Below are 22,440 nucleotides of genomic sequence, written 5' to 3'. Positions count from 1 at the left end.
TTTTAACATTATTTATTTAATATTTATATTAATTAAGCCATCAAGAGTAACCAATAAACACAAATAACGTAAAATAAGAAAAATCCGCGCGGTCAGTAATTTGATAATTTGCAAATTCTGTGTTATAAATAATTCAACCTTTAACATTTTCTAATCCAGCTATTGTATATCTACTATTAAATGATTGCTTTTGTTGCCAGCTGTGTTCAACAATGTTTCCAGCGTCGACCACACGCGGCGCGGAAATTTGATCACCTTGTCTCATGTGCATTGGAATTCTAAAACAAAACTAACTATAACAGTATTGAATACTCAATGAAGGTATGAATTAACAATTTTTAATCGAGATTGGATTAGAATCGTGTTTTTGTTATCAAACTGGTAGATAAAAAACACACACACATAATTACAATTTTTTAAATAATGCAGTGATAGAATTATAATTGTTTTACTCCAGTTCAATTAAATGTTTAATCTAATATCTGACTTTTTCTAGACGTGACAGGGTCGTCCTAGACAGACTAAAATGAACATGTTACTCACAATGAGTAACAACTTAAGTCGAGATCCTCTATTGGGCCCTTTAGCCACGTTACTACGAGGATCATCGAACAAAACGATGTAACACAATAATGGCCTTTATCGAAACTCCCAAAGGAGGGCTTAACCATACAGACTATGCGAGCCTCAAGTCTCCAATAAATGTTTTTTTAGAATGTATTCGATGATGGCAGTTTTTATTTCAATGCGCTTATTAAAATCTGGGATTTTATATGACAACAAAAAATTAGGAGGTTCACAATTCTTTTGTTTTTTGTTATCTTACTTCTTACTTCTTACTAACATTATAAATGCGAAAGTTTAGATGGATGGATGGATAGATGGATGGATGGATGGATGGATGGATGTTTGTTAGCGTTTGTAGCCTAAACGGCTGAACGGATCTCCATGAAATTTGGCACCGGTTTAAAGCATAATCTGGAAGAACACATAGGCTACTTTTTATCCCTGGAATAGTTACGGTTTCCGTGGGATTTATTAATTTAGTTTTTTAATGTTTACTCGATCATTCTGCATATTTCACGGTTCAACATATCTTATTGAAATTTGGCACAGATATAAAACAAATACCACGCAAACGAAGTCGCGGGCAACAGCTCATACTGTCTAATTTAGAGGAATCCTAAAAAAACAGATTAGCAATTAGATAAGTGGTTGCGATGTTCCGACAACGCGCGTACGTGTTCACCGCTGTGTGCCCGTCCTTAAGGTTATATAAAGTCTAACAGGAAAATTTATCAGCTTACAAAAACATGCATTATAATCACTTAATTAAATGAATTCGCATTGTATCGTTATAAGAACTCGTTAAAGAATATTTAGCTTGTATGATGTGTACATAAGATTATTTTTTTACTTATATTACGACCGAAAACCAAATTGTTAACTGATTAGTTTAAACTATTTATAATTGACCGTATGTAGGTAATGCTTTACCAACTAAAACTTGCAATGATAAACATACTTCCTTTCTTCCAGCCTAGCAAAGTTCATATAACCTTTTTTGAAGGTACTCGTAACCCCATTTAATGATTTTTTATATTTTCTGTTGAAATAATGAGAAAACAGGAAAGAGGAAAATTGTTGATACTTTTAAATACGTTGTTATGGATTGAGCCTTGTAAGGTGTGAAAATAATTCTCAGAGAATTAAAGTTTATTTTTAAATGATTTTATCTTACACATGATACGTGTAAAAAAGAGGTCAGTGACACTTTCTTACACATAAATTGTTATTGCAAGTGTTTCGTCATATCAGAGAAGTACCTGGTATGGCGAAAATACAAATTAAATTAAAACAACATTCAATATCACAATAGAATTGTGGATTACCCATATTTACAAACAGATTAGTTGCAGTTATCACTAACTCAATATACTTAGATCTATAGAATTAGATCTTAATAAAGGCTAAAGAACGTGAAGGTAATATAATGTTGAATACTTTAAAACTAGGAAATTTATAAAGTTGATGAAATTCAATCAGATTTAATGGAGCACAATCTAAAAGAGTAGACTAAATTAGTTATATTTGTTAATTTCGGAAAATGCTTATTTGGATAAAACATTATAGTATTTTTTTTAATTGAATGGTATTTGTAACCATATCCAGCTTATATACCATCTATGGCTATTAACGTCAGCATCATTAAACTGAATCTTGCACAAATAAAATCAGCAAGAATTGCAATCATGTAGCTAGGTAATTCTACTTCATTGCGCACTAATAACGTAATTTATAGATTCAATGCATGCAGCCCGCACCTGGCTTCTAGTGGTATAATAAAAAAGCAAATAAACCATTATTCAGTCGACAAGCGTGACAATTGTTAGTGTATCTTTTATTTACAACATGTATCGGACAAGGACAAACAAATGTGATGTGAATGTAATTAACACGATATCTATGCTGATGGCTCCGATTTACTTTGTGCAAAACAAATGGAATGTTTTGAATTGTTTACCCTTATCTTTACCGTATCCCACGTGACCCCTACATGGTCGTAGATAGCGGCGAGTCAATCGTTACGAATGCAGGCATTCCTGGCGCGCTTGTTAAGATGTAATTACCATTTAAGCGATTACTTGTAACTTAAAGAATATATGCTTACGTTCTAACGCAATATCTTCGTCAACACATTATGACAGCTTTGTGTAGGTACACAATCAAATCATGGCTAATACAGCTAATTTAGAACTTGAGTTTCCAATAATATTTACTCACCGTCATATTTATTACGTCATGGTTTAAACGACAACTGGAGGCATAGCTCGGAAATTTGAGATAAAAATGATAGAATTGTATGAGGACCCACAGAATTAGACCAATTAATTAATCGGTGAATGACGATATGAATACTTTCTCACAATTTTTTAAGCTTGGATTTCTAGGAAGTAACCAAAATTGTTTAGTACGATTATTAACAACGTATGCGTATGTTACAGAGGAAAACAAGTAAATCAGAACGAATTAAAAATATAGAGATAACTGTAAAGGCAACACGGTTGCCGCAATGGGATAAAGCAGCAGAAATGAAAGAATAAAAACATCGTAAGTGCCCTCACGTGTCAGGTGTCGAATGTCTGTCGAGTTCGTCTCCTCAAACATTGCAGATAATAATTGTTTTGATTTCGAAGAAATATGTCTGACGATACGAGTATAATGGAATCTTTCCAATAATACCTATCACAGTGTATAAACAGTGAATCGTCGGTATCACACGGTTTATTAGAATCTATCACTTATGAAGAACACGCTAATTTAATTGTGAACAGACAAAAATCTTTGAAAAATCTTGATATAATTCTGAAGCTTCTGTATATGACGTACAACTGTAGATTTATTTTAAAAAGGCATAGATATTACGACAAATGAAAGAGGAATAACTACTTAAGTAAGTATATTCATTAAAATTGTTATAATCTATGCAATAGTACAATTTATTGTTCAACGGCTTCCAATAGTACGTAACGATTTAGTCCGACGATAAATTGGATGATCAATAAAGAAATCGGTGACAACATTTTCATATGACAAAGACCCTTGTTATTTGCAATGCCTTGAACATGGTTCACGTCAATATATCTCAGCAATACGCCGAAAAGTGCCGGAACAAACTTGCTTCGGAGGTCGAGATATCGTTTAAACAAAGCCACACATTGGGGTCAACTAAAGATTAAGCACTGGATTGAATATGTTATTTATCGTTTCTTCACCTTTCGTTAAAGCTTTACGAAAACAACAAAAATATGTTATAGATGACTTTATAAAAGTAACGAGAATGGGTATGTACATATTTCCCCTACAATGCAAAGCAAAGACTAATCGATCTCGTTTTTGTCGTGTGCTATAGATACGCCTAATAAAGTGTAATGATAGATGTATCAGATTTCACCAATGTCGTTGATGTGGCAGTCGCCTTGAATACACAATGCAGACTCTATCGGTTCGAAAGTGCGACCGAGTGGCGTTAGGAAACTTTCCTGAGTTTCTAATTTAAGTTACTAACTGCAAAATAAAAAGTTACAAAAAAAGAAAACATAAATAAGTTTAAAAACAATAAATTAAGACCTTTTTGGAAGGGATGGTAAAAAAAAATCATCTGCAATTTGAATGTAATGGTAACAAGTAATATAATTTAGACAATAAACTAAGCTCATAATTATTAAAAGACAGGAGTAATTTGGTGTCGTATGGACGCAATATTGTAGAGTGACATGGCAACACTAATTGTTTTAGACATTAATACTTAATACGGTATAACGAGCAACGACACCGCGCACCGGCCTACTTCGCTATCTGTGTAATTATCGGCCCCAATGTCTTTCTGTCTGTTCTGTCGATGTTTGGTCATAATTCTCATATTTCATAAGCAAACATTTACGATGTAAAACAATGACTTCATTCTGTAAATCATTATAGAAAAAATAAATGCCAAAAATAATATAACGCCCACACACACCCACCTCTCAACTATACCGATGTTATGAAGAGGAAAGATTTGTATTTTGTATGTATTGAAATAACACAAAAACTACTGAATCGATTTCAAAAATCCTTACCCATTGAAAAGCGACATTATTTGTGAGTAGTATAGGCTAGATTTTTAATTTTTCTTTTAATTTCACTCGGACGACGTCGCGAGCAACAGCTTGTCATTCAATCAAGGCTTAAGTTGAAATTCCGAAAATAATAAAGTACCCATTCTTTGCGATCTCTCATATTTATTAGAGCAGATTAAATCCTCCACGATTGGTACACGCTGTAGCATTTGTGGCTACTTATTCATATAACCGAGTTAGATCATTGTTTGTAGATAATCTTAAAGAACAGGAACTTCCTATTTAACAGCATACCAACGGCTTCCGAGACGACCGCAGTTCGCGACCCGAGCCGAGGTAGAAACGAAAGTGATTACATCAGTGTAAGTAATCACAAGACTTCCAACAAAGTGAGATATCAACAAAAATACGATAATCGTTTGTCGTGAAGTTATATAAATATTTTACTTTACAATATTGTTCTTTTAATCAATTTTCAAATTCTTAAATTGTATACTCGTAAATATGTAGTATGTAGTGTACCCACTATCATAGACATATCGATCGTAAACTAACAGTTTTGTTTTAATTTTAATTTAAACCATGAAATAAGAGCGTATGACCGTGACTCTCCGGATTTAAGCATCCGTTAGCTTCTAGTTACCTTAACTAACATGTTAATATAGGCAAGGATATCCCAAAGGATAAGTCATTCAATATTTATACTCCTACGTTACGCGGTCTCGATTACCCTTTGTAACTATTGCTCACGGCTATCTTCTTGTACAAACGGAACGTTATGATTTATAGGATAGGTTGGTACTAAATATCGATTACTACATTAAAAGACTTTGTATTCGGTTTAAATGTTCAATATTAATCGAACAAACTTCATCCGATTCAGTCAATTCACACAATGTTATGAAAGTAAAAGCTTTTGTTCTTTGTATAAGTTTTAAATTAATAAAAGCTTAACAGAGATTTCGCGTTTAACATGCGATGAAGATAATCGATTGAACGATCAATGCCCTCTCTTTGTGTAACTGTCATCTAACTGTCTATTAAATAGCGTATAATTAATTATTAATCCGGTTAATAATAAATGAAACTTACTTTACGTTATTAATTTTCAATTTGGCTATTATTACGAAAGTGAATTTCTAAGAAAGCAATATTGCGGTAAATTTTATTTTAATGAAAACGTTGACTGATAAATATAAAGCTAGTCTAACTTTACCCAAAGCTCAATCAAAATCAATATTAATAGTTAATATACCACGTGGGTTTACCGTTTTCAGTTTTAACTGTACAGTATGACTATTAGGTGACGTTTATAGTCAAAATCTTAACTATCAGTTAGGCTGACAGATTGTGCAACGTGTGTAGCGGGCTTTATTCAAGTCTTAACAGTTGAAACACACCGTATGATTAGCTCATTCTACTACTTAAACCTGTCTTCTTTTTTGCTTGTTCAGAGTACGGATTAAGCCATGACGTAGTCCTCCGTGTTGATATTGTGGACGCCTATAAATGGGCTAACAATAATTTGCACGCGAATAAGGTTCAAAACTCTGAGCAAACTTGTACTCTAACAGTAAATGAAGTGAAAAAGGTAAAAAAAAAGAGTCGTGCTCAGGTCGTTGCACCGAATTGTGTTATTCCTCGAAGTGTACATTCGATTTGCTGACTAAATGTATCTTTATTTAACGTTTGACAATTCTAATATAAATTACTACCAATCAGTATGATTTTTGGGTTATTAGATTAGTGTGCCTCAGATTATATGAATGTTATAGTATACCAAGAAACCAGCAATAGCCTATAAAGACCGAAAACTGAAACGATAGTCAAGCAATAAACAAAGAAATCATTGTTCTTTATGTAAGTGTTCATAGGTACTTACTATACCTATCATCAGCTGCTACAGTAATGCACAAAAATTATTATTTTAACTAGCTTTCGTCCGCGACTCCGCCTCGTGGAATTAACAAAAAAATAAAAGCGAGTAGCCTATGTGTTCTTTCAGACTATCCTCTGTATGCGTAGCAAATTTCATCGAAATCCATTCAGCCGTTTAGGCTTCAAACTCTAACAAATATCCATCCATTCATCCATCTAAACTTTCGCTTTTACAATATTTTATCATTAGAAATTAATAGGTACTGTTTTAAATGTTTAACATAAATTCGTTTTAAAAATTTAGGGTAGCACTATGCAGTAAAACCTCATGAATACTCTGTTACGTTCACCTTGAGACCGTCCGTCTACGCCGCCCTTGAACTACAGTTTGCGAATACATTATGCCCTGCAAGGAAGAGCTGACAAAAAGAATTTAACAAAAGATACCAATACTTTTCATTCCTTCATTTTGTACTGAGCCGTTAAAGCTTCGAGTCGCGATATGAAAACGGGTAGATATTTATATAAATGACGTATGTAAAATAATTAAAATCATTTTATTCTTAATTACATTTCGATGGAAATATCAAATGTACAATCAAACACGACTCAATTACAAGGTTATATGCACGTACTCGTTACGTTCAATAAAGTTCTACGTAGATCACGACGAACGCTCACTTCAAATGTTACTGTTTAAATTATAGAGTATCTATTATTTTTATTTTTTATAAACAGAGTAAAGCCCTTTGGAAGGGAGTTAATAACAAAATAAATTTGGCTTACTAACTAAGATTACTTTGGCTTGTTAAGGATAAAGTTGTTAATTTTAATATCAAATCTGCAATAGAGAGGATAACTTCACGATTAGTTAATCCAAACTATTATAACAGACAAAACAATGTAGTATATATAACTGAGTCATAGAAGTCACCCTACAACTATTACGAAACCTTATTCGCAATAAATAGACGCGTAACCAAAGAATATAGTAAAATGATATCATAACAGTTGGACACTAAACAATTGATACCTAGGCAGCGCACACTGCGGAACAAATAATCGTTGGAGCGTACTACATGTACCAACTTCATTTATGACAACTATAATAAAACGTCACGGTTAATATGGATAAACTTGATGCAATCACACACATCAGTTTCCAAATTATAAAATATCTAACTAGAGTAGCGCAGCGACCCAAAATGAGCCTTGGCCTCTGACAATACGATTCACCTTCCGCGATCTTGCAACACCTCGACTCAAACTTAGACGTAGAATTGCTGAATATTCGGGCTTCGTATGTGAATAAATTAATTGCTTTCTTAGAGATTGTTGGAATGAGAATAAACTATTATGGTTCTTGTATTAAAAGAAGATTTTGTTTACTGACGTAATCTTTTCCAATTGAATCTTTTGTTAATATATTCAACGCGATCGACCGGTGCGGGTTGATGACATCAGAAGATCGTGAGATTGCCATTATATATTCTCTGTTGTCCCTCCCCTATCCTATCAGTCGCCTTCTCTGGCATACTTTGATAATGGGATGTAATATTTTCAACGTAATTTAATACTGGTAAGTGTTTTTGCAGTTGTTAAGGTTTATGGTGCCTTAATTAAAGTATACATTAAAATAATAGTAAATTTAAACATAGGGAACTCCGAAAAAATCATAAATCTAATATCAATATTAAGTAAATTAATGTGGAATACCGAAGAACCAAATAGATTACAATGCTGCCCAAATATAAGTAATTTTTTACACTCGTATAACTGGTATTTCTTAATGTTTATCATAATTGAACCGTAAAAATAATAACATAAACCACTACAACCTACATCCAATACCTACTAAAACATTGTAGTCAATTAAATCTGATAAAGACGAAACGATTACCTAAGAAAACAAAATTTTACTAAATATAAAAGTAAAATAAAAAAAAATCCATCACTGCCTGTCCTAAAAAGCGAAAGAGTGAAAATCCTTTGTAAGAAACACAACACGCCCAGCTTTTCAGGATTCATGATGAGACAGTTTTTTCTGCATCTAAAATTCGTAAGCTAAAATACGAAAGGATCTTATACTCGTAGATTGAGTCTACAGCTGGATTAAAAATCATTCATAATCAGAATTACAGAGCTTATGTGAAGAAGTTCAATAGTTAATACATTCAGGGAATCGAGTTAGTAGGTTCCTTACTTACGTATCTACACCAACAGCTATATTGAGGATGTAGCCTACATTTATAAGGCTGTTTACTGGCAAGCCTATTCATCTAAGTGTTATGTCGATTTCCAACATTTAGTACAAATACAACCGTTATTACAAAATATATGTGTCACAGTTACGAAGCTTAAATTTTGGGTTGACATAATCAACCTATCTTCGACACTTAATTATCAGAATTATAGGTACATATATGCATGGATAAGCACTTTAACAAAGACAACTCCTATTTTTATAGGAATGACGTAAATTAGTTCCTTCATTGATTCATAAATTAATTAATAATACGGTGGTTAAATAAAATTGTACAACGATACGTTCTACAGCATTTGCAGTCTTTGTTCTGTTGTGAATATTAAAAAATGAGAAAAATGCGAGAAGATAACATGGTAGTGATTTTAATTACAATGACTGCCTTTGTTCTTACATTGTTCGAGATTTCTGAAAATATGTTATGTGAAAAAATTGTCTTTATTGCGTCTATTCTCGCAACAAAAATTTTAAACGAATGTACAAAATATTTATAATAGTATTGTCTTATTCGATAAAACGTACGCCAAAACAATTAAGATACCAATTAACTAATTACAACATTCAATGAATACGTCCTTGGCAATGATTTAGAACTACCTGCAACCGCAGTGTTGTAAGTATTGCTTGAACACTCACCTTCGACATAATCGTTATATTCACTTCGTCCTCTATAACACAGAAACGCCTTTCTCCCACTCTTCCATATTGAAGAAGGCTCAAAGAGGTCGGTATGAGACAACAAAAATCCTATCGAACACTGTTTGACCCGCGCGAATATTCGTATAGCATTTTCGAGACGCCGTATCGCGGCGGAGGCCCGATCAATACTGGGTATGTTCGGTGCCGGCGGATAAGGTAAAAACGGAGTTGAGCACGCGTGCGCGCGCAAACTGTTGTTGACTGAAGCGCATGTGTAAATGCGTTGTGATGAGTGGTCCAGCCCCTGGCCTGGCCCTACGCCACTCCATCCATACGAGGTTATCAGCGGATGACTTTAATTGAAGTCTTAGACGGGTAATTACATTGCAGTATCAATTGCAACTGAATGCAAAAACGGGCCGGCGCGGCGCGTTCCTACGTTACGAAGGATTACGAAATGGAACGTCACCGGTATTGCGTTGAACATCATATCGCGCCGGTGAACTACTTTAACTGAGATATTTTACTAAAGACATTGCGATATTTCTATGAGATTTATGGATAAATGTAAAATAAATATGATAAGTACTACGAATTTGATCACTTTGATGGTAGCATTAACCTGATCATCGGCAGGCGACGCACAGTCAAAGAAAATTTATTTAGGGGTTCTTTATCACTATTCGTGATAAAAGTAAATACGTATAACATACTATTTGATTCTTTAAAAAAAACTCATATCTTCAGTTGGATGAATTTAACATCTCCAGCATCAGCATCATTTTCTTATTTACGTTTTTCCAATCTCCGGAACAGCTCTTTTCTCGTAAGGTCTTTAACAGACAAGGGCAGACACACAAGCTGAACCTAACCGTTTCTTCAGTTTATCAATCTAAGGTACCAAAATGCTTTAGTCGAATCCTAACGTAGTGCTTAACTCAGTTAGACAAGTAAACAGTAATTAAAAACCATCATATTACGCAATAATATGTTCCTTATTTTATTGATTTACAAGACATTTGTGTAATGAAGGCGGTTATTGCGGTTTTATACTCCAGTTTTACGTAACTTTAATACTACGTGTTTACATTTAATTGTTTTGTTATTAAAATTTTGTTTGAATTATTTTACTTTTTAACATTTTGAAATCAAAGTTCTTAATTCCTCAAAATTTATATATAGAGTCAAGTTAGAAAAACCACTGTAACACGTTCTAAGCTGTATACTGCGTATTTAGTATACGTTTATGTTATAACAATCGACAAGTAGTTTTTGACATATTCTTTACAGACACAGCGTACCCTCCAGCCACCCTTGGTTACGCTTGCTCTCCCAAGGGGGTGGGTGCCAGAGGATAAAACGTGAAAATCCTATTTGGATTTTGGCGGTAACATCATTAGAGTTTCCACCTTCAAAATATTAACTTTTTACCACATTTTACTGACAAATATACATTTTTATTCTGAAACACCATTTGTCATCTTGTTATGTCAACATGTCAATGTCAATTTAGTTCACTTGTCAATGTTAAAAAATCGCAAGTGTGTTTACGAAAGTGATTCTAATACTTTTTAAATAATATCCAACAAATAACTTAAATATAGTTTATATTAACAATTTCTAAAAACTATTTGACTAATAGCTCTTAAAACTGCTTTACAAAATAAAATAAATCGATTAAAAACAGTACTTATAATGTAAAAATCCAGCCGTATTGGAATAAATACTAGTCATGACTACCTTAACTATTCAAGATGTTTTCTGTTTCGGATCAAATAAATCGAGCAACAAAAAAATTGACAAAGAAGGTGTTCTACCCTTTATTATATTACCAATTTTATTACTATGTGCCACTATATCCCTAACGATAACCATAATAATTATGATTGTTATTGGCATGGGAGCATTATATGTTCAGACAAGACCACGTCAAAAGAACAGGTGTGTATATAGTAAGTGTAAACAATATAAAATGCTCGCGACTTCGCCCGCGTAAAAATACTCACAGATAAATTACCTTTTTAACAGTGAAAGAATTTTTTAAATCGGCCTAGTAATTTTTGAGTTATTTCAATACATACAAAAATACAAATCTTTCCTCATTGGTCATATAACTCATTATTCAACACTATTATTGTTCTTTGTTAATTTCAGATCACCATTCTTTTTTTCTTGGACCTTGTCATCTGGAGTTTGGATGTTTCTTATATTTGAAATTGCTATATTGAGATTACTTGAAATAACACAGTTGGAACACTTTGTTTTTTTAGTGCTGTTGACTTGCACATGTTATTTCTTCTACAAAGTAAAAGCAATAGCGGATTTTGAACTAGCGACTGGCTCATCAAAGGGAAAAGAATACAGGTATTATAATAAATTAGCTTATGCCCACTATTCCTTCTGCAGAGAAAAAAAAAACACTTAGTACATAGTCTATGTGTCCTTACAGACTATGTTCTACATCTGTCCCAAATTTGATCAAAACCAGTTAAATTGTTTTGGAGCTGCATAGTAACAGACACCCATTGATCTATCCAAACTTTCATATTTAAATTATAGTATGAGTTGTTTATTTATTTTTTCTAATCACCGATACATCAAATTGAAAAAAAAACTTACATAAATATTTAAACTTAATAATTTTAAATGTCATATTATTCTATTTCTGTGCTTTATGTAATACAATAACTTTTTATTCTGTGCATATAGTTTAAATTGGTTCAGTTTTCAATTACTTTACAATGGTTTAAAACATACATAAATATAACTTAAGAATGTTTATTGTTTATTTTCAGCCCGGTGTTAACATCAGACTCACATTACTGTCAAGTTTGTCAGATAGAAGTTAATGATAGATTTTTTCACTCAATTTGGTGAGAATGTTATTACTAACTTACACTGAATAATGTTAGTATATAAACTACTATGTTGTTTTCTAATAATTCATACATTTTAATTTTTTTATGTGAACAGGTGGAATTGTTGCATCTTACGACAAAACTATATTTATTTCTTTGTTGGGCAATTCTTCGCGTTGACAACAATTCTGCTCGGAACTAATTTAGGTCTTACAACAATATGTCAACCATTTCTACTGTATGGCATTATTTTGTTGCCTCAAGACTGTCAAGATGTGTACTTTGAATTTCAGTAAGTAATTTTTTATAATTCATATTTGAAGATTTTTAATAATCAATTTAATGTGGACAAACAAAAATATGTAACTATAATTATTGTATAAAAATTATTGAACCTTAGCAATGCACTGATTACATAAGTTTCTTGCATTATTTATGTGTTGAGGGAATTCCCCAATTAAAATTGATTTAACAGAGTGCATCTTGGCAGAAAATAAAAAGTCTTTGAGCATATAATGTGTGTCATTTTAAAAGTATATTTAACATGTTTTATTATATTTACAGACTAGCAATATCGTTTGTTTGCTGCGTGTATGGATTGGGATACACCTGTGTTGTAGCCTTTGTATTGATACGGCATTTATTTGTATTTATACCGAAATATATGGGTAAGTGTTATTTTTAATTTTAAAATGGTAGTTGAGATTATTTATAAAGTTATTGTATTTAATTTCCAGCGCCGCAGTGGAAGAAATTGGTAAATACGACAGTGTGATATAATCACAATATTTATGCTATATACATTTCCAAAGAAAAATAATTTTAATACTAATTTATCGGAAGTAGCAATAAAATGTGTAATAAGACTTAAGAATTAACATAAAAGATAAAAAATGGGCATAATAAGTAAGTAGTCATTTTAATGTTACAATATTTTTACATTTAGTAAAAGCTTGGCTTCTTGGTGTATTACTAATAATCTAAAATGATTATTATTGTAAGCAATGTTTGTAATTTAATATTATTGCCCTTTTATTTATTTTTTCGATGGCAACTTACATAGTATAGACAATATATTCCAACACATATAACATACAATTCTTAAGCATATCATCATGGTTCAAGACTTAAAAAACTTTAATATAAAATAACGAAAATAATGAAATAAGTTGTAAATTCTAACTGAATTAAATATGAATATAAAACTATTTATTTGTAAGTACTTAACTTGCTTCTACTTAAAAAAGATATGGCCCTAATAGTTTATACTTGAAGTGCGATGTATGCTAACTCAGCTTATGGGGTAAAAAAAATGTTTTATGACACCTTACTGTTCAGTAGTCGTTAACACGTACTACCTACAAGGCAAGGTGCACCATGTCATTCCATAAGCATGTAAGTGGGAAAGAGAGAGGTATATGAGCTATTCTACTCTAACACTTTGTTGCTCTTCAATTAAAGCAAAAAATACAAGCTTTTCTCTCAATTATAACAGGTTTCAAGGCAATTACACTACGTATAACTATCAACTACCTTTTACTACCATTACTACTACTAATAATACTACTTACTACCATTTTTTACCATTCTTTTTACCATTTTACCATTCTTTCTGCATAGTATTAAATCATTGTATAAGATTCCATTACATTTAGCGTGTAGAAAAATTGTGTTAATTTTACCATCATATTTATGCGATTTATATTATTTTTGTATTACATGAAAATAAAATCTTAAGAAAACAAGTTAGTTTCTTTTAAATTTTTTAATCTACTAAGAGAGTATTTTAACACGACGAAAAAAGAAACCAATAGAATTAAGTGGAAAAACAATAGTGAGCAAACTCTAAAAATCGTGTTTATGTATTATGCTTAAAATTACAAACAATTCCCTTAAAAATTAAAAGGTATACTTAATATTTAAAACACATCTAATACAGATAATGTAACGGTTTCTGAACTACTCTTCAGGGGGTTTATAATCTGGCACAACTTGCAACACTTTTTCCCGCCATCGTAACTTTCTGACTTCTTGTTCTCTTATTAAAGCATTTAGAGCCGGCAATGCCCTCCAACACGTAAATGTTTTGAAAAGTAGATTACTGCAATAATAAAATTGATGATTGTAGAAATATACAGTATTTAAAAGGCAAAAACAGGGCCAAAAAAAAATGCACTAGTCAAAACATTTTCAAGGTCCTAGTCCAATCGGTTAGTGTTGTCTATTAAGCGTACCTGTTATGATAAAGTTCAGCCTTGTACCATTTGATCTGATACTCTTTTTTAATTAATTCAATCCCTTTACGAAAATCGCGAAACACCAGTTGTGTTACATATAAATCGTAATAATCTTCGGCCACTTGAAATTTCAATTTATAATTACGATGATTCTGAAAAAAAAAACAGAGTATCTTTTTAATATGTCTTTCTTTTGTCATTAAGTCATATAAAATTACTTATTACCTGTTTAAAAGAGTCGAACGTTTTGCGTAATATTTTTTTTCTATGGAAATCTTCCGCTTTGTAATTTCTTTCCAACCACATATCTTCTGTATGCCATAACCAATGCAAAAATACATTTTTCTTAACTTGGAAAAAGTAATGTGATTTAGCCTTTTCCATATTTTCTAGCTTAATTGCCATTAGTTTCCTCAAAGGGTTAATTCCGTACTTTGCCATTAAATTTTTTTCATAATGTAAATCCGCCATCACAATGAGAGCCCTCATTCTTTCTGCGTGTTGTTTTTTTCTTATGTTTTCTATTTTTTCCTTCTTTCGTTTCTCTCTCAATTCTTTCATTATTTTTAACTTTTCTTCTTTGTCCATTTCGGCTTTAGCCAATTCAGACTAAAACAAAAGTTTAACTAAATATTTCTATTAAAAAAAAACATAAATTGCCGTGCTACCGAATATTCACCTGCTGTTTTAGCCTAATCCGTTCTTCTTCCATCTGCCGTCGTCTCTCTCGAATCATCGCATGCTTTTCCTCGCGTTCTCTTGCTCTTTTCTCCATACGTTGTATAAATTGCGGTACCTTTAAACAGTGAAGTACTAAAGCTGGTTCTGGAATGAAAATTCACACTTTACATGCTGTTATTATATACGAAATAAAACTTAACTCCAAGAGGACCAAAATTTTGGTGCTATACGAAATTTTATATCTCGATTTCCTTACTAACTTAAAGTATAAATCATATTTCTTCGTCCTATTACCTTCTATTTCTCGTATCTTTAATTCATTCGTTAAACATTTGATCTTCGGCTTTAGTTGACGATCAATTTGGTAATACGTTTTACAAATTTCGTCTCGCATTGTTTCCAACGACTTCTTAGATGATTCGACTATCTTGTTATATTTAAGTTGTTCTATAATTTTGTTTTGTTCATTTAACTTCATCTTTTGTAAAGCAATAATATTCTGTTGCACTTTGTACCTAATGAAAGTACATAAAAAATTAAAGACATTTAGTAAAGAAACTCAGTTATATTGGCATGTACTGCTTATTGAAATATTGCGACCTAGCAGAAAGAAAAAGCTGATGAGGAGTAAATTATAGGGACTCTAAATATATTAGTTGGAGATAATTCTGAACCTACAAAAATCATTTTTTGTTCGTACCTGTGTTGGTACGTGTTATAGTCCCGAACATGCAATTTAGTTTTATTGACAGATTCACTCGACTGTTGCGAACTATTCTTTTTCTCCGTCAATTTGTCGAAAAATTTATTGATAGCAATTTCTCTTTCTTTTATCTGTCTCTTTGTATCTGCGTAAATTTTCCATTTTTTTAAATACTTCTTCTCCAAAAAGTTATGTCTATTCTGCGCTTCAGTTCTAAAAGGGATAATACACAGTACTTCTGATATTTTGGCGTTATCTTGTTTAAGTGTAATGGGAATTTGATTATCATTCTTAGTTTCCACATCTAAATCGTTTCTTTCATAGGTAAGTAACGAAACATCGTCTTTTTCGGTATTGTCTACGTTAGAATCTATAGCCATCATAATTAAAAGAGATTGTAAATCAGTACGATGTTCGTTAATATTGCTTGCAGGTCTTATGTTGTCGTCAGTATTTTGTGTCTTAATATTATAGTTAAAATCTACATCATTACTAACACACTTTATTTCATTAGATATATTCTGTACTAATTTGTTATCCTGTGTGATTTTTCTCTTTTTGTTAACAACACCAGCATCGATATTATCTTTTCTCTGCCTCATTTTATTGTTTCCGTTATTAGAAGGCTTCTGCGGCTTTATCTGTGGTTTAAAACTGGCATCGTGTTTTACAATTAAATCTTCAGAATTGTCGCTACTAAAATCAAAAATATCGTTTTCGGTTTCCTCGTATTTCAAGATTTGTTTCTTCAGATTTGGTTTACACCTTTCTATTTTTTTCATATTATTCTTAAAACAAATCTCATTACGTAAATTAAGCTTGTTAAAATAATTTCGCAAATTAACTATATCTCTGTTCATGTTTGACTAGAGCACTTAAATTTTTTCCTGGAATTATCCACAAAAATAACATAGTTAAATTAAAATCAGTCAATTTAAAAAAATATTATCCAAAAATGTGAGAACGCTAGTATAAATATTACTTTTATAATTGTTGAATTAAGTTTAAGGATACATCAATAAAAACATACCACAGTATTCCTCAGGTTTAAACAAGTGGGTCCCATATATAGGATTATATAGAGATCGTATTATTACAGTGGTTCCTTACGGTGTCCTTAAGTCTTAAAATGTATTGATTTAATAACTTTTGCGCTTGGTAAAATTAAATTCGAAAAACAGTCGTTGCTGCCATGGCAACATGGCATTTCAAGAAGCAAGATTGAATGGATTGAAATGAAACTTTTTATAATATAAGCAGCGTATTCATAAATTCAAAAGATTAATATTTGAAAAACTATACTATGTACTTTATTAAACTTAGCTAAATGTAATTAGCTTTTGTCTGTTGTGTGGATGCTACTGCGGCCTTCGTTCCTTTCGTTTTCCTTTTAAAAAACTGGGAGTACTTGTGTTTTAATATTAGTTGTATCTTAAACATAACAGTAGTGCGGTTACAGTAGAACGGTTGTAGATTTGTTCTATAAAATAATTTATCATGTTTAAGACTACTTTAAAATGAAGTTGCATATTTCCAAGTAAAAAACTACCAAATCTCCACAACTATATGGCAACCAATGTCCAAGCAAAAGAAACACGTTTGACATTTGATTTGACACTGACAGATAAATAATGCAGCTATTTGATTTTTACTTTCTTAATGCAGGTTTCTATTTGTGTTTTGTATTAAAGTAATTTAAGTTATATAATACTGTTTGAAATAATCGTTGAATCTATATATTCAAAGAGCAAATAAAATGTTTTTATTACTTGAAATACCTGTATTGAAGTAACTAAAGAAGTAAATATTTGATCAGTGCATTACTACTGCAGTGAAGAAAGTTGCATATGAAAAAGTAAATGTATCTGCCCCTTTACAATGTATACGAAAAGAGATGTGTGGTTAGAATCTCTGTATCTAAATTGGGGTTCTTTACTGTACTACTGCCATTACTTGCTTTTATAATGTGCATAATATTGACAATGTATAAAGATTTCGATAGAGCAAATCACACACATTGCAATGTACCAAATATATTTCCGTCAATATCTGCATCTATTGGAAATTATGAACCGCAAAGAACAATTTGGAAGACTGCCATTTACCTCCATGCACCTATTAGATTCTTTATAATATATTTGCGATGGAAATATTATAGGGAAATTATATTAGATTCATTTGCTGTTATAGTTAATGTAGCCGTATCCTTAAATGTAATAGAAAATTTATCACTAGTTGGCCTGACTTATTGGACTTCATCTCTTAATTACCGTAAGTAATTATATTTATTATATCAAATACATAATTCCTTCGCAATGATAAGTTTTGATAAGATCCATGTCTCGTGTATAAATTACTTTAAAAATCATCATTTTCTGTTTGTTAACATTTTTGGATTTACCAATTTTTTTTCAGCATTTCATGAAGTATGTTTCAAGACATTTATTGGAACTTCAATATTTTACATGTTGATGACAAGCATACTGTTAACGCAGTATCGTAGGAAGTCTCACATGACTCGTTTAGAGAGGAACTCTGTTAAATTAAAATGGAGAACATTTTCAATCAATGTTGTATCATTTACAATTGCAGCTTACTTTTTTTTAAGACACAACAGATTATGTGAACCCTATGGTAAGCATGACAAACACCATATTTGTATATGGCTTTTTATTCTTTTAAAATAATTGAAATGTAAAATTTGTAGTCTCAATTTTTTTGTTGTACTGAGTACTGTGTAGATATTATGTAACTTGATTTTTTTCACATTTCAGTATACTCAATGTTCGGGTTTTCTGAATATATTGTTGTGTTCAGCAACATTGCATTCCATATGACAACGGTGTATGATTTGGAAAGGAAAAATATTTATCTCAGTCCAAGAGGTATAACATTAGAATAAAATATGCAAGACAAAAGATATACAATCTATTATTATGATGCCAATTACTTTATAGTGACTTTTTGTTATTTAGATATTTGAAGCTTGAGATTTAGGCTGCAGTTGACTATTTTTGTAAATCAATCTTTTAGTTAAAATTTTTTTTTTCAATCATTTTATAGATAGCTAAATAACTTATAATAGCCACATAATATAAGATTTTGGCTTACTTTTAGTATTACATATGTACTTACTACGGCAACTTTTATAATTTTTGTTTTCTAATGTTATTTTTAATCTTCCATGTGGTCTTCCTTTATTCATAGATTTGTAGATAAATTGTAAATGTACAATAATATTATATGTGACAATCTTATTTGTATTTTTCTAGTGATGCAATAAAATATGGTTAAGTAAAACATTTTTTATTAATTATATTTAATAACAAAAATATCAACAATATATCTTTCATAAAAAATATAACATAACTTTGTACATATTAATTGAGTAAAATAATTGTATAGACTAATTAAAATATTCGAAGAAAAGTAATTACACTTAGTAATAATTAAACAGATAACAATACAACATGATTTTTAAATTTACACAAGTATAAATAAGCTAATTACATACCTTTTCATATTTTTCTTATTCAGATATATGCCTTTCCGAGAAAAAATAACCTTTAAAAGCGTAATGATTAGGTGAAGTACCTTTGTTCTTATAAGACAAGACTGTGTGTCATTTAGCAATATTTTAAACTAACCTGCATTAAATCAACTACAATGTGACTTGTAAGACTAGAAAACTTCTTAACTTTTCTATCCACATATATTTTTATAATTTAATTTCATAGCCGAGTAATTTTGTATAATTTAAATTCTAAAATAAATGCAACAATGGTGATATTTAGTACACTATAATGCAGAAGCAGTTGATTTATTATTAACAAACATTCACAATTAACTTTTGAATCTGCCGTTAATTAAAAAAAAAGTGTAACATTTAATGAACAATATTTCTATCTGTCTTTACCAAAAGTATTATAGTGATAGGCATACAATTGCCATATAAGTTGAAATTCACTATAATAATGATAAAACTACATCCTGCATAAACTGCATTTGTTTACTGTAAAAGAACATGTTAACTTTATCACAAACTATTGTATAATTGTGTCATAAGTCATGATAACAAACTTGTCATCAAAGAAGATAAGATTTGTCATTAAAAATACATAAAACATTACAGTTGTACTAATATTAATACATTATATATTTATTCTGTATGGAATTTTCCTGTGCATTACATTACCTATTCTCATATAACATTAGCCTGATAACAAAAGTTACACTTATAAAGTAAGTAGTGTAATAAATAAACATGATATAAAAACAACTTGCTATAGTTTGAACTCTTCTTCCATCTTGTCTGCTATCATTTTAGCGATAGCCAATGATGAGGTGGCACCAGGCGATGGGGCATTTCTACAGTGCAGCACTCGGCTACCTATCGCCCCAGATCCAGGTTGAGAATCAAACACAAAATCTTCTATCAAAGTACCTAAAATTAACACATAATTAAATATCAGATCAAAATTAACATTGTGTCATATAACATTTTTAATGCAAATATTCTGTAAACCACAAATATTGTACACAAGTTGGCATGAGAATTTGTACAGGAAAAATTCCAGGTATGTTATTTAATTGCTAAAACAATACCTTGGAAAAACCAATGTCATATATACTCTTTATAACTATTATCCTTATATTTTATTGAAAAAATGTAGGCATGCTTACCATCTTTTGCCATAGCTTGTGCCCTAACTCCTGCCGGCCCTCTTTCTACATCAGCACTAGTTATGTTTTGTATATATTTTTGTATCTGCATCACTTGGAGTGGCATAATGAGTGATCTAGTCATTTCTTTTAGCCCAAAACTTGCATATTTTAAAGCCATCCTTTGAAACCCAGAAAATCTAATGATTTCTCTGAACTCCTTCATATTAACATCACCCCATCTGAAATAGAATGGAGATTTATGAATAGTTTTTAATAATTATGTAAATGTATTTAAGATTATAATATAACATACCTGTATCCTTCTTTACAAAATGCTAAGATAGCATTTGGTCCAACAATAACTCTGCCATCAATTTTTGGTGTTAAGTGTACACCGAGAAAAGGAAATCTGGGGTCAGGTACCGGGTAAATATTGGCATTTGCAATTTTACTTTTACTAGGCTTTAAGTACAGGTATTCACCTCTGAATGGAATTATTTTAGGCTCTTCAGGACATCCAGTCAGCACTGCTACTTTATCAGATTGTAAACCGCAGCAAGTTAACACATACTTAGCTTCTATTTTGTCACCTTTTGAACTATTTATAATAACAGGGTGCTCAGCGCCTTCTGATTCAATGAACTTGGTTACTTCAAAGTTAAGGTAACTCTTCCCACCACATTCCTCAAAGTCTTTTACATAGGAATTTGTCACTACACCCCAGTCAACAATACCTGTGTGTGGGGACCACAACGCTTCCAGTCCCCTACAATTTGGTTCTAATTCACGCATCTCTTTAGAATCCATTAGTTTTATATCCTTAACACCATTTTTAACTCCTCTATCATACAAATCAAGAAGGCGGGGCACTTCAGACCTTTGTGTAGCTACAATGAGTTTCCCACATTTTGAATATTTGATACCTTTCTTGTCAAGGTATTGGTAAGATAAATTAAGGCCTTCTACACAAAGTTTTGCTTTCAATGAACCAGGTTTGTAGTAAATGCCAGCATGAATTACACCACTGTTGTTTCCGCTTTGATGGCATGCAAATCTATTTTCTTTCTCAACTACTGCTATCTTCAAAGTCGGATGTCGTAATATTAATTCACGAGCAGAAGCAGATCCTACGATTCCTCCTCCAATCACAACAATATCATAACTGTGATGCTTCTGATCACTGTACCTAAAAAAGTATTTACATATTTATATTATAATGTCAATGCCCCACAAGGTTACTTTCAATTGCTATAGTTACTTACCTTCGTGTTACTGCATAATTTAAAAATCCTGTACATTGAAAGATTTTAGAGGACAACATTGGTATCAACACAGCACTTTTATTTATGAAAGACATTTTAATTATCTTAAGACGACTTTTCTTTATAAAACCGTTAGCCTATCTAAAATTACACTTAAAGGTACGATTCGATATTTGTAAGATTCGATCAAGATATTTCCATCACAGTTGTATTGTATCACACTATTTAATGGTTATGACAAACGATAAGACGATAAGGGTCAAGTATTTATAAATTTATATAAGCAACTCCGTCTTATTATTTGTATCGTCCGTCAGACAATATTCTTTATTACTTATTTTATTTTTTATTTGTGTTATAAAAATGACAAGTGTGATATGAAAACAAAAAAGTACAAGGTTAAAATAAACTAGTGATGGGACTCGAGTTGCTTTTTACTCGAGTGACTCGAGTCATTTTTTTCTTACTCGGACTCGAGTGAAATTTTTGACAACTCGAGTTGCGAGTGACTCGAGTTGACTCAAGTTACGAGTGACTCGTAATCACTTTGTTGGTTTATACCAAGCGGAGTAAGAAATTCTTACAGCAATTTCAGTTAATTTTTTTAATATCTCTAAAAATACATAATGGGG

General features: G+C 31.4%; 5 protein-coding genes across 5 annotated transcripts in view; 2 read left to right on the top strand and 3 right to left on the bottom strand.

Annotated features, from left to right (window-relative positions):
- LOC106101951 (flocculation protein FLO11) overlaps nucleotides 1-9,779 on the bottom strand; it is a 76,356-nt gene extending 66,577 nt beyond the window's left edge. Inside the window, exon 1 of the mRNA XM_013281342.1 lies at nucleotides 9,400-9,779. Within this exon, the coding sequence (XP_013136796.1) occupies nucleotides 9,400-9,408 (9 nt within the window). The 5' untranslated portion in view covers nucleotides 9,409-9,779. The remainder of the gene's footprint in view (nucleotides 1-9,399) is intronic.
- Nucleotides 9,780-10,940: 1,161 nt separating this feature from the next.
- Nucleotides 10,941-13,479, top strand: LOC106102019. Its single transcript, XM_013281409.1, has 6 exons — nucleotides 10,941-11,343; nucleotides 11,557-11,766; nucleotides 12,198-12,275; nucleotides 12,376-12,552; nucleotides 12,825-12,928; nucleotides 12,998-13,479. Exons 1-6 carry the CDS (start codon nucleotides 11,135-11,137, stop codon nucleotides 13,033-13,035), a joined length of 816 nt encoding a protein of 271 aa, XP_013136863.1. The 5' UTR covers nucleotides 10,941-11,134; the 3' UTR covers nucleotides 13,036-13,479.
- Nucleotides 13,480-13,580: 101 nt separating this feature from the next.
- On the bottom strand, nucleotides 13,581-17,436 carry LOC106102018 (coiled-coil domain-containing protein KIAA1407 homolog). Its single transcript, XM_013281408.1, has 7 exons — nucleotides 16,912-17,436; nucleotides 15,879-16,768; nucleotides 15,473-15,693; nucleotides 15,177-15,322; nucleotides 14,723-15,106; nucleotides 14,495-14,649; nucleotides 13,581-14,361 (listed from the first exon to the last, which is right to left on the bottom strand). The coding sequence occupies exons 2-7, from the start codon at nucleotides 16,739-16,741 to the stop codon at nucleotides 14,220-14,222; spliced, it is 1,911 nt and encodes a 636-aa protein (XP_013136862.1). The 5' UTR covers nucleotides 16,742-16,768; nucleotides 16,912-17,436; the 3' UTR covers nucleotides 13,581-14,219.
- A 137-nt stretch (nucleotides 17,437-17,573) lies between these two features.
- LOC106102020 (post-GPI attachment to proteins factor 2-like) lies at nucleotides 17,574-19,151 on the top strand. Its single transcript, XM_013281410.1, has 3 exons — nucleotides 17,574-18,152; nucleotides 18,297-18,515; nucleotides 18,656-19,151. The coding sequence occupies exons 1-3, from the start codon at nucleotides 17,741-17,743 to the stop codon at nucleotides 18,781-18,783; spliced, it is 759 nt and encodes a 252-aa protein (XP_013136864.1). The 5' UTR covers nucleotides 17,574-17,740; the 3' UTR covers nucleotides 18,784-19,151.
- A 915-nt stretch (nucleotides 19,152-20,066) lies between these two features.
- LOC106101977 (L-2-hydroxyglutarate dehydrogenase, mitochondrial) lies at nucleotides 20,067-22,324 on the bottom strand. The gene is made up of 4 exons (XM_013281368.1): nucleotides 21,809-22,324; nucleotides 20,860-21,732; nucleotides 20,565-20,785; nucleotides 20,067-20,325 (listed from the first exon to the last, which is right to left on the bottom strand). The coding sequence occupies exons 1-4, from the start codon at nucleotides 21,901-21,903 to the stop codon at nucleotides 20,165-20,167; spliced, it is 1,350 nt and encodes a 449-aa protein (XP_013136822.1). The 5' UTR covers nucleotides 21,904-22,324; the 3' UTR covers nucleotides 20,067-20,164.
- Between the last annotated feature and the right edge of the window lie 116 nt (nucleotides 22,325-22,440).

The sequence above is a fragment of the Papilio polytes genome, unplaced genomic scaffold (genome assembly GCF_000836215.1).
Source record: "Papilio polytes unplaced genomic scaffold, Ppol_1.0 DF823934.1, whole genome shotgun sequence".
Lineage (NCBI taxonomy): Eukaryota > Metazoa > Arthropoda > Insecta > Lepidoptera > Papilionidae > Papilio > Papilio polytes.
This window is presented reverse-complemented; position numbering and strand designations above follow the sequence as displayed.

Coding starts and splice junctions, on each gene's coding strand:
- LOC106102019 (XM_013281409.1), top strand. CDS start 11,135: ATGACTACCTTAACTATTCAAGATGTTTTCTGTTTCGGATCAAATAAA. Junction 11,344..11,556: donor AGACCACGTCAAAAGAACAG/GTGTGTATATAG, acceptor TGTTAATTTCAG/ATCACCATTCTTTTTTTCTT. Junction 12,929..12,997: donor ATTTATACCGAAATATATGG/GTAAGTGTTATT, acceptor TTTAATTTCCAG/CGCCGCAGTGGAAGAAATTG.
- LOC106102018 (XM_013281408.1), bottom strand. CDS start 16,741: ATGAACAGAGATATAGTTAATTTGCGAAATTATTTTAACAAGCTTAAT. Junction 15,694..15,878: donor TATAACACGTACCAACACAG/GTACGAACAAAA, acceptor TACTTTCATTAG/GTACAAAGTGCAACAGAATA. Junction 15,323..15,472: donor AAAGATACGAGAAATAGAAG/GTAATAGGACGA, acceptor TTTTCATTCCAG/AACCAGCTTTAGTACTTCAC.
- LOC106102020 (XM_013281410.1), top strand. CDS start 17,741: ATGTATCTGCCCCTTTACAATGTATACGAAAAGAGATGTGTGGTTAGA. Junction 18,153..18,296: donor GACTTCATCTCTTAATTACC/GTAAGTAATTAT, acceptor ATTTTTTTTCAG/CATTTCATGAAGTATGTTTC. Junction 18,516..18,655: donor CAGATTATGTGAACCCTATG/GTAAGCATGACA, acceptor TTCACATTTCAG/TATACTCAATGTTCGGGTTT.
- LOC106101977 (XM_013281368.1), bottom strand. CDS start 21,903: ATGTCTTTCATAAATAAAAGTGCTGTGTTGATACCAATGTTGTCCTCT. Junction 20,786..20,859: donor TTTTGTAAAGAAGGATACAG/GTATGTTATATT, acceptor ATTCTATTTCAG/ATGGGGTGATGTTAATATGA. Junction 20,326..20,564: donor ACAAGCTATGGCAAAAGATG/GTAAGCATGCCT, acceptor TGTTAATTTTAG/GTACTTTGATAGAAGATTTT.